At 41.2% G+C, this 11,803-nt stretch overlaps 3 protein-coding genes across 4 annotated transcripts; all 3 read right to left on the bottom strand.

Annotated features, from left to right (window-relative positions):
* Positions 1 to 7,274: 7,274 nt before the first annotated feature.
* Positions 7,275 to 8,170, bottom strand: LOC147622009 (uncharacterized). The gene is made up of 2 exons (XM_086823659.1): positions 7,694 to 8,170; positions 7,275 to 7,574 (listed from the first exon to the last, which is right to left on the bottom strand). The coding sequence occupies exons 1-2, from the start codon at positions 8,078 to 8,080 to the stop codon at positions 7,314 to 7,316; spliced, it is 648 nt and encodes a 215-aa protein (XP_086679785.1). The 5' UTR covers positions 8,081 to 8,170; the 3' UTR covers positions 7,275 to 7,313.
* A 249-nt stretch (positions 8,171 to 8,419) lies between these two features.
* LOC147622008 (uncharacterized) lies at positions 8,420 to 10,074 on the bottom strand. Its single transcript, XM_086823534.1, has 2 exons — positions 9,535 to 10,074; positions 8,420 to 9,313 (listed from the first exon to the last, which is right to left on the bottom strand). The coding sequence occupies exons 1-2, from the start codon at positions 10,072 to 10,074 to the stop codon at positions 8,420 to 8,422; spliced, it is 1,434 nt and encodes a 477-aa protein (XP_086679660.1).
* LOC147622007 (uncharacterized) lies at positions 9,823 to 11,529 on the bottom strand. Of its 2 annotated transcripts, XM_086823658.1 has the most exons (3): positions 11,402 to 11,529; positions 10,828 to 11,308; positions 9,823 to 10,547 (listed from the first exon to the last, which is right to left on the bottom strand). In XM_086823658.1, the coding sequence occupies exons 1-2, from the start codon at positions 11,509 to 11,511 to the stop codon at positions 11,071 to 11,073; spliced, it is 348 nt and encodes a 115-aa protein (XP_086679784.1). In that variant the 5' UTR covers positions 11,512 to 11,529; the 3' UTR covers positions 9,823 to 10,547; positions 10,828 to 11,070. The 2 variants fall into 2 exon arrangements, with proteins under 2 accessions (XP_086679784.1, XP_086679783.1); XM_086823657.1 differs by having other exon boundaries at positions 10,828 to 11,529.
* Positions 11,530 to 11,803: the final 274 nt, after the last annotated feature.

Here is an 11,803-nt window from a genome sequence, read left to right as displayed (position 1 = left end):
AGAGATGAGAGATAAAAATATCACATTATTTTTGAGTTTAAAACTCATTCAAGCATGTGAAATATGTACCTCCTTTAAAGAATTCCCCTTCCTTACATATGTGTCAAAATTTTATTGCTCATAGTTTTTTACTAATAAACCTTGTACATTTTCAACTCTTCATCTTATGTGAAATATGCACCTCCTTTAAAGAACTCCTCTTCCTTACATATGTGTCATAGTTTTTTTACTAATAAACCTTGTACATTTTCAACTCTTCATCTTATGTGAAATATGCACCTCCTTTAAAGAACTCCCCTTCCTTACATATGTGTTTATTTACTAATAAACCTTGTACATTTTCAACTCTTCATCTTATGTGAAATATGCACCTCCTTTAAAGAACTCCCCTTCCTTACATATGTGTTTATTTACTAATAAACCTTGTATATTTTCAACTCTTCACCTCATGTGAGCATTTACTCATTTTTGGGTATTTTCTTTTTACAATTTGGATTTATCTCCTCCCTACACATGGATTGATGCTATTGGCCCATAGGAACCTTAATTGGACCATAATCTAAAAATTTCTGAAAATCTAGACCCTTAGACTAAGGTTCTTTATACTTATTTCCAATTAATTCCAATTGCACATTGGAAAATTCTTTTTGAATTTCTATTTCAGGGGAACTTATTTTAATAAGATGAGTTAATTTTCTATCCAAAAATATTCATAATCTGAATATTCTCTCTCTAGCATATTTTTCTCTCTCTAGGCTAAAACAGTTAGAACAAGGCCTTTATATTTCTGAAGAGGGATTGATTACAGGGGAAGATACTAGACATCAAAAAGGGGTTGGGGGAGGAATCTTACAACCTGGTCTTAGAGACAGCCTCGGCCAGGACCGCCACCAAGCCGATGGCTAGTGTAATCACCTACTCCCCTAAGATAAACTCCACATATAATTGAGGTGGATCCGAGTGGCATGCATATCTCGATCGAGATAGTGTGGTGGCGTTGACATGTACTACTGTCTGGTGACATGGATGGTGACTTGAAACCCGAACCTGCTGGCATATCTTGATCGAGATATGTCGGTTTAGGCTTGGGAGGCACGTGTCGTGTTTTAGTTGATGGCGATATCACGATCGAGGTACTCCGCCCGAGATGCATCGATGTCCCAATTTTAGAGAGAGTGAATGAAAGTGAGTACGCTCATCTTGCAACCACCCTTGTTTATATAGGCTGAGTAATTTTATTGCATGATAGAATCTATCATACAATAGATTCATTCCTATGATAGAAATGGGATGTAATTCCTAATCCATGTATAATTTCTGAAAACCCCAAATCTAATAGAAGGATTTATATTTTTTAACAATTTGTTTGCATTAATGCAACCTAGTTAAAATAATAGCTAGAGTCACTCAATGGTTATGCCATACATCAACCTTGTGATTCCCATTAAATGCATGCGAGTATAAAAAAGAGAAAGATAGATCACACTAAAGGATACTTTGATGTGACTTGTAAAGTTGCAATATGCACACTACAGATAAAAGAGGGAAAGGATCTTAGCATATGTAAAGTTGCAAGGTTCTTGACTTGAGGAATGGATGGAGCCATTAAGTGGTAAGTGAAAATACATCCTAATTTAAAATAAGAAGATGTGCTAATCCATGAGTCTAACATTGCATAAACTTGCTGCATCAAATTGTTAAAAATTGTGGCAAGTTGCATGTAAAAGAGGGAAAAAAGCCAATAAGCTTTTTCTCAACAAGTGAAGAAAACGATGACATCACTTGTTTATGTTTTAAAAATACATGGTCTATTCCATTTTATCACCAAAAAAAAAAACAATCTTCTAATTCAATGCTAGGCAAAATTACAACCCATTTTTCTCAAATTGAGCCATCAAAATCACACATAAGGATTTTTTTTATTTTTATTTTTTTGGGGGGGGGGGGGTCTTTGGAACACTTGACAAGACTTATTCTATGGAGTGAGTGTAAGGTTGCAATGTGCATGTAAAAGAGGGATAGGACTTAGACATGAATTTTTAAAGCTCCATTCACGTCTCGCTGCTGCCAGTCGGGTAAAGCTGCTGCCAGTCGGGTAAACACGGTGAGATAGCTGGATCCATTTCATTGGTAGGCTATGCCTTTATCATCAGCTCCCTGACGTTCAATTTCCCATCAGCTGCCTGACATTCAATTTCCCATCACTATGTAGTACACTCTTCTCTCCTCATCGTGTATAGATGCCAAAACACACAGTGTTGTTGATACCTATATGTTGTTGCTGCATTAGCTTGGCTGCGCTCATTTGCTATGCTAGGCGTGCTGTTGTGAAAGCTTTTTCTTTTCTATTGCTTACTTCTTTCACTGCACTATCTTTTCTATTGTACTGTCATTTTCGCTCCGCTTTCTTTTTTTCTAAACTAATGTGTTGGCTTTTTAAGCAAGATGGTGCTGCTTAGATGCCTTCGTTGGCTGCTCTAGAAAAATGGTATCCACCATCTTCGCTGTACTCTATGATGAACTTTGTAGTCCAAATAGATTCACTCCATCCATTGCTAGTCCGAGTCGAATATGGCGAGCCTCCTCCTGAAAGGCTACCCACTTCTCTTCAATGCGCTTCCATACAGGGGAATCTATGGGCACACGCATAACACCATCCGTGGACCTAGTGTTACGGTGCCAAGTCATCAATCCTGTAATGGATTTGCACTTGAACATTGTTTTAATCTGAGGGATGATGGGGAAGTGTCGTAAAACTTTTGCTAGTACTCTTTCCCTTTGCACATCTTGTCTATATCGCGATGTACCACAATGCAAACATTGTACTGCTGCCTATTATATTCTTGTCGATATAAAGAATACAATCATTTGGACAAGCATGGTGCGTGTTGTACTCCATGCCAATCGAGTGCAACATTGCTTTTGCTCGACTGCGGTCCACTGGCATTTGATTATCTTCTGGCAATATTTGATGTTTCAATAAGCTGTTACACAAAATAGTCAGGCTAAGAAAATGCATATAAAGATACATAACTTATTAATTGCATATGATATCATCACTTACGCAAAAAGTTTTGATACGCTCATGTCAGACCATCCAAAAATCGATTACAAGTTCAATATGGATAGGTAAGCGCGTAAAACAGACACATGTGCTTCATGATATAGTGGAAGATGAGCAAGCCTGCGTAGCTGCTTCTCTTCTTGGGAAGCGTATTCCACATGTCCTGTGTTTTCTTCTACCCCTTCATGTTCTAAACCTTGATCACCTGTTCCATCGTGTAAGGCATTTATCATGTCATCCATGTCATGTTCTAGTATTTGCTCCGAATCTGCCTCAAGTTCCTCCGGTTGTTGGATCACCTCGTTTGTGGCTACTCTTGTTGGTCTCCATCGTTCAGGCTGGATATCCACTGGTTCGTCATGTTGAAGCGTGCATTGCCACTAGTTAGATGTTCCACTCACTCCATCAAAAATATTCTACATTTTTTTGTATGATCATTGCATATTCGTCGACGTTGAGCCACTTGGTATTTGCAGTGAGTACATGGGCAAAGTGTCTTCTCCTCTAAATCAACAAAATTTGAGGGTGTGGCATCGTCCATGGTTTCCATATTGATTTGCAATGGGAATGAATGCTTATTTTTGGAGGAAAATCCTCCCTTAAGTATTTGTGGAGGGTGGTAGTCGTTGGTGATAGGTAACTTGAAATGTCGGGGGCGTGTAAGATCTGGAAAGATTTTGAATTTGAATGAAAAGTAGCAATCGTCGAAATAAGCATCGAAAAGGTCGTCAAAATATCCATTGAAAAGAGCGTGGGAAAATTATTTTTTCGACGCTATTTTCCATTGACATTTCAACGCTTTTTTCTACGGTTATTTCGACGCATATATCGGCGGCCCAGGTTTTTTTAGTAAAACAAAACCTCTATTTTTTTGGATTTTTTTTTGTGCGCATGTGTTTTGCTTCCTCACTAGGTTCCCTCACTTCCATCTCCTCTTGGTTACATATACATATGTTGTAAAATGTCTATGTGTGTAATTACGAGTAATTTTCTTGTTTTTTTGCTTTCTCATTTGTTTTGCAGGTTCTTTCTCTCTCCCAAGCTCTTCTCCACCTCCTTTTTTGCCCTCCCCTCCCCTCCCCTCTTCTCTCCTCTCCTCTTCGTTGTTAAATTGGTGTGTGTATGTGTTGAAGGATAAACCTCCTTGTGTATCCATGCTATTCACACTTTTAGCGTTTTGTATTACTTATTCTTTTCTCAACGTTTTTTTTTGTTTTGCAGGTCTTCTAATCCTCTCTTTCAACTTCACCAAAAAGAGGTAAACTCTTTTCTCTCTTTCCTCTCTTTTCGATTTTGTATGTATGCATTAGGTTCTTAGGGCTTTTGTATGTATGCATTATTAATCCTTTCCTCACCCTTTTGTTGGTTTTATAGGTCTTCTAATCTTCTCTTTCAACATCACCAAAAAAGAGGTAAGTGCTTTCCTATCTTTTTATCCTCTCTTTCCTCTATTTCTATCTACCAAAAAGAGGGGTTTTGTTTTGTACGTCCTCTATGCATAGAGCTTAATCTATGCATTAAGCTCTATTCGTAGAGCTTAATGCATAGATTAAGCTCTTTGCATGCATTCATAATGCGTAAAGATATATGTGATTAAGCTCTATACATAGAGCTTAATCTATGCATGCATTAAGCTCTATGCATGCATGCTTAATGCATAGTGCTGGGGTATGGCTTAGTTTAGGATATCATGGCTTGCATAGTGCTTTATGCATAAGCCTCATGCATAGCTTTATGCATAAGGCCTCATGCATGCTTTATGCATAAGCTTTATGCTGCATAAGGCCTCATGCATAGCTTTATGCATAAGGCCTCGTGCATGCTTTATGCATAAGTTTTAACATAGCTTGCATAAGGCTTGCATAGCGGCATAGTTTGCATAAGGCTTGCATAAGCTTTAGCATAGCGTGTAGCATAAGCTTTTGTATATATGCATTACTAATCCTTTCCTCACCGTTTTGTTAGTTTTGTAGCTCCTCTAATCCTCTCTTTCAACATTACGAAAAAGAGGTAAGTGATTTTCTATCTTTCCTCGATTATTATTGCACCCTTGGATGCTGGGGATTTGTTTTGTAGGTTATGCATAATGCTCATTCATGCTTTATGCATAAGCCTCATGCATAGCTTTATGAATAGGCTTTATGCATAAGGCCTCATGCATGCCTTATGAATAAGCTTTATGGATAAGGCCTCATGCATAGTTTTATGCTTAAGGCCTTATATGCATAGTGCTTTTTATGCATAATCCTTATGCATAATGCTTTATGCATAAGGCCTCATGCATAGCTTTATGCATACGGCCTCATGCATAGCTTTGTAGGTTTGCGCATAAGCTTTATGCATAATCTTTATGGCTTTATGCATAAGCTTTATGCATAATTCTCATGCATGCTTTATGCATAAGCCTCATGTATAGCTTTATGCATAAGGCCTCATGAATAGCTTTATGCATAAGACCTCATGCATAGCTTGTGGGCTTTGTTATGTGTGTGTAAAAACATGTCTCGCACTCCAGATGAGACACCGGCTTGCTCTCCATCCTTCTCTCCATATGCCATGTCGCCTAACCAGTTTATGGGTTTTTTAGCACAAGGCATGATCAAGCAAAGAGCGATGGCACAACAATATTTTGGGAGTGAGGGGCGTGAACTTCGGCCGCACCATCGGGCAGCACCACCACCGCTATCCCTAGTTCACTTGTACCCCACAAAGAGCCGCCAGAACCCCTCCCTCAGGTCGCTCATCCACTTGCAGAGGACAACGCTTGAGTAGTGGATGTGGAGGCGATTGTTGTCTAAGTGGGGGCACGGATGGGTCTACGTGCCCACGTGAGCGTCCTTCCCCATCTAACGGCAAAAGCACTCCACGCTCGTGATCATCGTGACATTTTAAAGTTGTCAATGGCAATGTGGTTTTGGATAATGTCGGGCAAGAGATGAAGAGCCGCATTTGTGAGCTTTGCCACATTGTCTTTGCAAATGACTTTATGACTTTATGGCCAAAGTTGGATAAAGATAAGAAAGATAGAGTCATAAATCAAATCAAGGATGAGTACAAGCTAGCCATTGGTAGTGATGTCGTCCCCATAAGGTGGATAAAGGAACACATGGTGGACGTCATAAAACATTGGCAGGGAGATGTGACTAGGAGAGTGAAGGCAGGGGGTGAGAAGCCTTGGTACATGAGCACCGAGGATTGGAATGAGGAGAAGCAAAAGCATGCAAGAAATCCCCAACACTACAAGAAACAAGAGGATGCGGCCAAAGCCCGAATGGAGAGCGTAGCAAGCTCTCACCTTGGAAGTGGCGGTTGGGATGCATTCCACGTCTACTTTGTAAGTATCAACGCTTATCTTGTATGTTTCATTTGATGTTATGTCTACTTTGTAAGTATCAACGCTTATCTTGTTGTTTTGGTACTTTTAGAATCAAGTGGTTAGTCGGCCGACAACGGAGAAGAGGAGGACATTGCTCGCTGCCATAACACGTACTTTCTTTTGGAGAAGCTTGAGCGAGAAGGCGCCAACCTCAATTGGAAGCACATTGCAAATATGGTAAGTGCGGCAAGCCTTAACCTTATGATTTGTATACTTGCTTTGCCATGTCATGTTAGATCGTTGTTTTGTATACCAAAAAAAGCATCTTGTATGGTTTTTGGAGGAACCAATGGCTGACCCTGAGTGAGGGCTCCGCATAGAGTGGCCTTGCCCATGTCTTTCCTCTTGTACATACATATTTTGGTCAGCTCACATCTTTGTTTGAGCTTGTATAGCTTGTATGCAACTACTTTGTGCAATTTTGGTCATCATCGAGTATAGCTTGTAGAGCTTGTATGCAATTTTATGCAGCTACTTTATGCAATTTCGACTTATCTTGTCAGAGCTTGATATGTAAATTTCACGTATTGCAATATAATTTGGCCATTGTTTGCACTTGTGTGAATTGTGTACCTACTTTGTAATGTCGAAAACGTTATGGCACTCTAACTTTTTCCACAAATTCGCTTCGTTCTTTCACATCAGAGTACAGTTGGCTGTGGTACTCCATTAGGGGAAGGTTGAGGTCTATAGGGGCCCTTTAAGCTGCCATATTATGATTTTAATGACTTTTTGTTAAAATGTTAAGTTTCTTTGACTTTAGATACCTTCTTATTCTTCAAATGGCTAGAAGTTTGAATTTCAAAGTTTCCCGCCAAATTGAATTTTTTGCCCATCCACGTCCCAACAGAGACATAGCAGTAACTCTGTAAGTCACCTTCGGAGAGAATAAGACCTAGCAGTAGCTCTGTAATGTGCGAGATAGACCTTGGATGACATGAGACACTCATCATCGACAGCATCATCATCATCATCATCATCATCATCATCATCATCATCATCATCATCTTTGAGACGCTCATCATCATGCATGATGGGAGAAAGGAGGTGAGGGACGAGCCGATGTGTGAGCCGGTCCCGCATCGCCATGGTCTCCTCATCCTCATCCTCATCGTCATCGTTATCCCGCCTTGCCTTTTCATCACCATCACAAGAATAAGCATCATCATGAAACCCACTAGTTATTATCAGCCACTTGGAAAAAACTAAAAAAAAACACGCGCACACACTAAAAAGATCAAAGCAAGGAATACCTCGGCATTTCTCAATGCCAATGTGAAGGACCCAGCTACCTTCTTTTGTAGGAAACATGGTGATGATGCCGAGACAATCCATTCCACTAGAGTGTCTTCACTCAGCTGGCACTCACCCAGATCAAGCGTCCTTAGGCTGTTAAGCTGCATCCAGTTCTGGTCATCCAAATTATTCAAACTTTCACACCCATCTAAAATTAGAATGCGCAATTTTGGCAGCTGGTCCAAGCCAACCAAATTTGTTAAGCTCTTGCAATTGTGAAGGTCCAGAATGAGTAAGCTCTTCAATTGGCCCAAGCCCATGAGATTTGTTAAGTGCACATAGTTAGTAAGATTGAGATATCTTAAGCTCGTGCAAGAGCCGAGCGAAAGCTCTCCTCCTATCATGTCACCATGGAGGAAAAGATTTCTCAATCGTGTAAGGTAGCTAAGGTCCCGTGCTTCACCCTTACAACTTTCTGTTCTCACGTGCACCTATAGGTGTTCCAACTGGACCATAGGACTTAGATCTGGGAACACTTCCATCCGGTGGTGGTATAAACGAAGAGTAGTAACGGTGGAGGGTAACTCTCCTTCGGTGGATTCCAAACTTAAATCTGTCAGTGTTTTGCCCGCAGCAGACAAACCACAATCATTTGCCATGATCTGAGCATGTCCAAGTTGAACTTTTTGTAACTTCCCCATACCGGAAAAGTTAGACAAACCCCTCACCTTCACTTCTACCATCTACAAATTGGGGCATCCCCTAAAATCAATACCTGAGCGTGTTGCATTGTCCTGATCTTTCAACCTGCATTTGGTCAGTTTCTCTAAAGATCCTAGCTTTATTTGAGGAAACATGGTTAACTGAACTTCCATGTCTTGCAAACTTGAACATCCACTCAAATCCAGAGCTCCGATGTGTCTAACACGGGGCCTACCTACAATGGAAATAAAGTAATCCCAATCATTGGACAAGTTTAGATGTTCCAACTTGCTCAGATTCCCCAGCTCTGGGATTCTGTCACGTATGGTCATATGCAATTTTTTCAGGTTGAGGCAATGTCTCAGGCTAGAGACATCATCCACCAACCTGCCACTAAGCCTTACATCTTGAAGAGCTAAAAATTCACCTATACTGAGGATATTTCTCCTTCTAGGGAGAAGCCGTAACCACTGATCACCATGAATCAATATGCCCCTAAGTGCATGCCGGATCAAGATATCATCATTACCAACCCACCACAACTTCACAAGTTTGCGTTGCAGCCAGCTCAAGTCCCCTTCCACAATCTGTAGTTTGCTACAACCCTCCACCTCTACAATGGCCAGAGACTTCATGCCATGTAACTTTAACTCCCTCAATGCCTCACAATCTTTCAGAACAAGTGCTACCACCCTTGAGTAACCTTCCAAATTTACTATCTCCAAATCTCCATTGTAAACTGCTATTCTTTCAACACTTGTCTTCCCACCAGCTTCTAGGGTTTTTGGAGCATATTCACAATCCTTTGTGATAATCAAATATCTAGGATCATCACTCATTTTATTTTTGCCAAATTCTTTACAAAGATCATGGATTTGCAATCGTTGATTTTCTAGTTCAAACCCAATAAAACTCTGATCCATCAGTTCTTCGAGCTGCAAGCCACAAAAAGGAATTAAATCATACAATACACAACTACCCCACTATACCGAAGGAACAACATCAACAATATTGCATCCTCACGTTTTCTTGCCTTAGAATTGTGATGGTAAGGCTACCTAACCTGGAAGTGAATGGTTGGTGTATCTAGCTTCCGCAAGATGCTTAGCCACTCACATATATCCTCCATATTTCGATGCCATCAGTAAAACATTACAAATGTCACATCCAATAAGAGACGCTTTAGACGTTCAGGGAGCTTCAAGTAGCTCATCTCAATCAGCCTCGTGATGCCTTGTAACTCATCTCTTATCACATCCTTTAAATTCATCGATTCAATCTTAACCTTCCAACAAGATGAATCTTCCCCGTATCGCCTCAACATATCACCCACTCTTCTTATGGCAAAGGGGTGATAGTTTGCAATGTGGCAATCCAACACTCTAATTATTTCTAGCGCCGCATCTTTGTGCGTAGTTGACGGCACATGCCCAGGCCTGAGTGCAGAGTGCAAGAGAATCAATGCGGCTTCAACCAGATTCAAGCTAGGCATAGGAATGAGGTGTGTGGTCAAGCTCTTTAAGAGACCTCTTTCTCGGGAAGTCAACAACACTTTGCTGCCAGCTTTGAATTGAAAGCCCAAAATTGCTTCAGCTGCTTTTCTGGATGCTTCCCACACATTGTCGATAGCCAAGAAGACCGGATCAAGTGGCTTGCGCCTTCTGATGAGGTACTCAACTTGTTTTAAAATACTCATCTCTAAGTAATGATGGAGGGAGCATCTCGCTCTCCCTCTCTCTCTCTCTCTCTCACACACACACACACACACCAATTGCATAATTTTGATAAGACCATAAATTCATTCCCTGTGAATAGAATGCTACAATAAATATCACATGACTAAAATGCTTAACAATTGATGATATGTTGTAAAAACCTAATGAAGCACTTTCACACCTGCCTCATAGCGGATACAGGGTTGGCATCATCATAAGAAGCATCTGACCAATCGATGAGATTTCTCAGTATACATTTCAACACATCGACTAACGTGCTCTCTGTCGCTTCACTTGGCAGCTCAAAATAATGCACCTTGCCAGGGAATTGCATGTAGAGGTCATTGCAGAGGCATTGGCAGAGTGTAGATTTTCCACAACCTGGCATCCCATACATGCCTAAAATTGCAACTTTTTGTGAACTAAGTATGGTGTCAAACTGATCGTCTATCACCTGCATGTAATTATGATGAAGGGATCAGTAGGTATCCATTAAGCAAAGCATAATAAGAGGAAGATGGGATCTAGTCCACTACTTCTTCTTAGGCAAATTGGTAAGTTAGGTGGAACTTGGACAGTTAAGTGGGAGCGATGTTGGACACTCGATCCTTCATTGGTGAATAATAACAGCAGCCTCTCTCGCTCCCAATGAGTTGGAACGAGAGAAGTGTCGACTGGGATGACTCGGGAGGGAATTAAAGGAGGAGGAAAAAGAATGGGATCTGACTGGATACCTTGCAAAGGCGTTGCTTTCCTTGTACATCGGAATCCTCATATAGGACATCCGGGGACTTTAAGAGGCGACAGATGTCGGTGACAATGGCCGCTGTGTACTCCCTTACCGCTTTGTAGTGGAGCTCCTTCCCACTCCAGCGGCTGACGGCTTTGAGGGCTTGGTGCCAGTCCTTGCTTTTAGAGAGCTCTTCCCACTTGCTCACCCATGTGTTCGATTGATTTAGGATGTTGTTTGGCCTTGTTCACAAAGGCAGTGACTCCATCATAGGCCACTTCGATTGCACGAAGTCCTTGTAGAGCACTAGCACAGCCACCTCGCACTGCATGGCGTAGTCCCCAGGGCGCAGGCTATCCCGATCCCTGTCGAAGAAGGCGTGGATGTGGGCACGCGGCAACTCTCGAAACAGCGGCTCCACGAAGTCTTTCTGCATCCCACTGTGAGAGAGGAACACCCTGAAATGCCCACATGGAAGCTGCTGTCTGCAAATCCACAAGCCTTCATTAGAGATGAAGAAGCGCAGTTCAGTTATTAGTAGACATATATTATGCATTAAAGACACATAGTGGCCATACGAACTCGAGCTGGAGGCTTCTCTGCGTTTTTTCTGCCGCCAACTCGAGCTGGAAGCTTCATCATTTTCTCTGCAGTGAACTCGAGCAGCATTTTCTGCGTGTTTTGGCATCTGCACACGATGAGAAGAGTGTACTACGCAACGATGGGAAATTGAACGTCAGGCAGCTGATGATAAAGGCATAGCCTACCAATGAAATGGCTCCAGCTGTCTGACCGTGTTTACCCGCAACTGGCAGCGACGTGAATGGAGCTTTAAAAATTCATGTCTAAGTCCTATCCCTCTTTTACATGCATAGACTAAGTCCATAGACTAAGTCTGAACAAGTGTTCCAAAGAACCAAAAAAAAAAAATATTGTAAAAAGAATCCTTATGTGTGATTTTGATGGCTCAATTTTAAAAA

The sequence above is a fragment of the Cibotium barometz genome, chromosome 29, assembly GCF_041138505.1.
Source record: "Cibotium barometz isolate CiBa-2024 chromosome 29, ASM4113850v1, whole genome shotgun sequence".
Lineage (NCBI taxonomy): Eukaryota > Viridiplantae > Streptophyta > Polypodiopsida > Cyatheales > Cibotiaceae > Cibotium > Cibotium barometz.
The sequence above is the reverse complement of the archived record's forward strand: the minus strand, read 5'-3'. Positions and strand labels throughout refer to the sequence as shown.

Bases quoted from the DNA above. Each gene is read 5' to 3' on its own strand.
- LOC147622009 (XM_086823659.1), bottom strand. From the start codon at position 8,080: ATGATAGGAGGAGAGCTTTCGCTCGGCTCTTGCACGAGCTTAAGATAT. The intron at 7,575-7,693 runs GTATTCCTTGCT...GGTGATGAAAAG, and splicing joins TGGCATTGAGAAATGCCGAG to GCAAGGCGGGATAACGATGA.
- LOC147622008 (XM_086823534.1), bottom strand. From the start codon at position 10,074: ATGAGTATTTTAAAACAAGTTGAGTACCTCATCAGAAGGCGCAAGCCA. The intron at 9,314-9,534 runs GTAATGTTTTAC...TGTGGCTTGCAG, and splicing joins TCTTATTGGATGTGACATTT to CTCGAAGAACTGATGGATCA.
- LOC147622007 (XM_086823657.1), bottom strand. From the start codon at position 11,511: ATGCCAAAACACGCAGAAAATGCTGCTCGAGTTCACTGCAGAGAAAAT.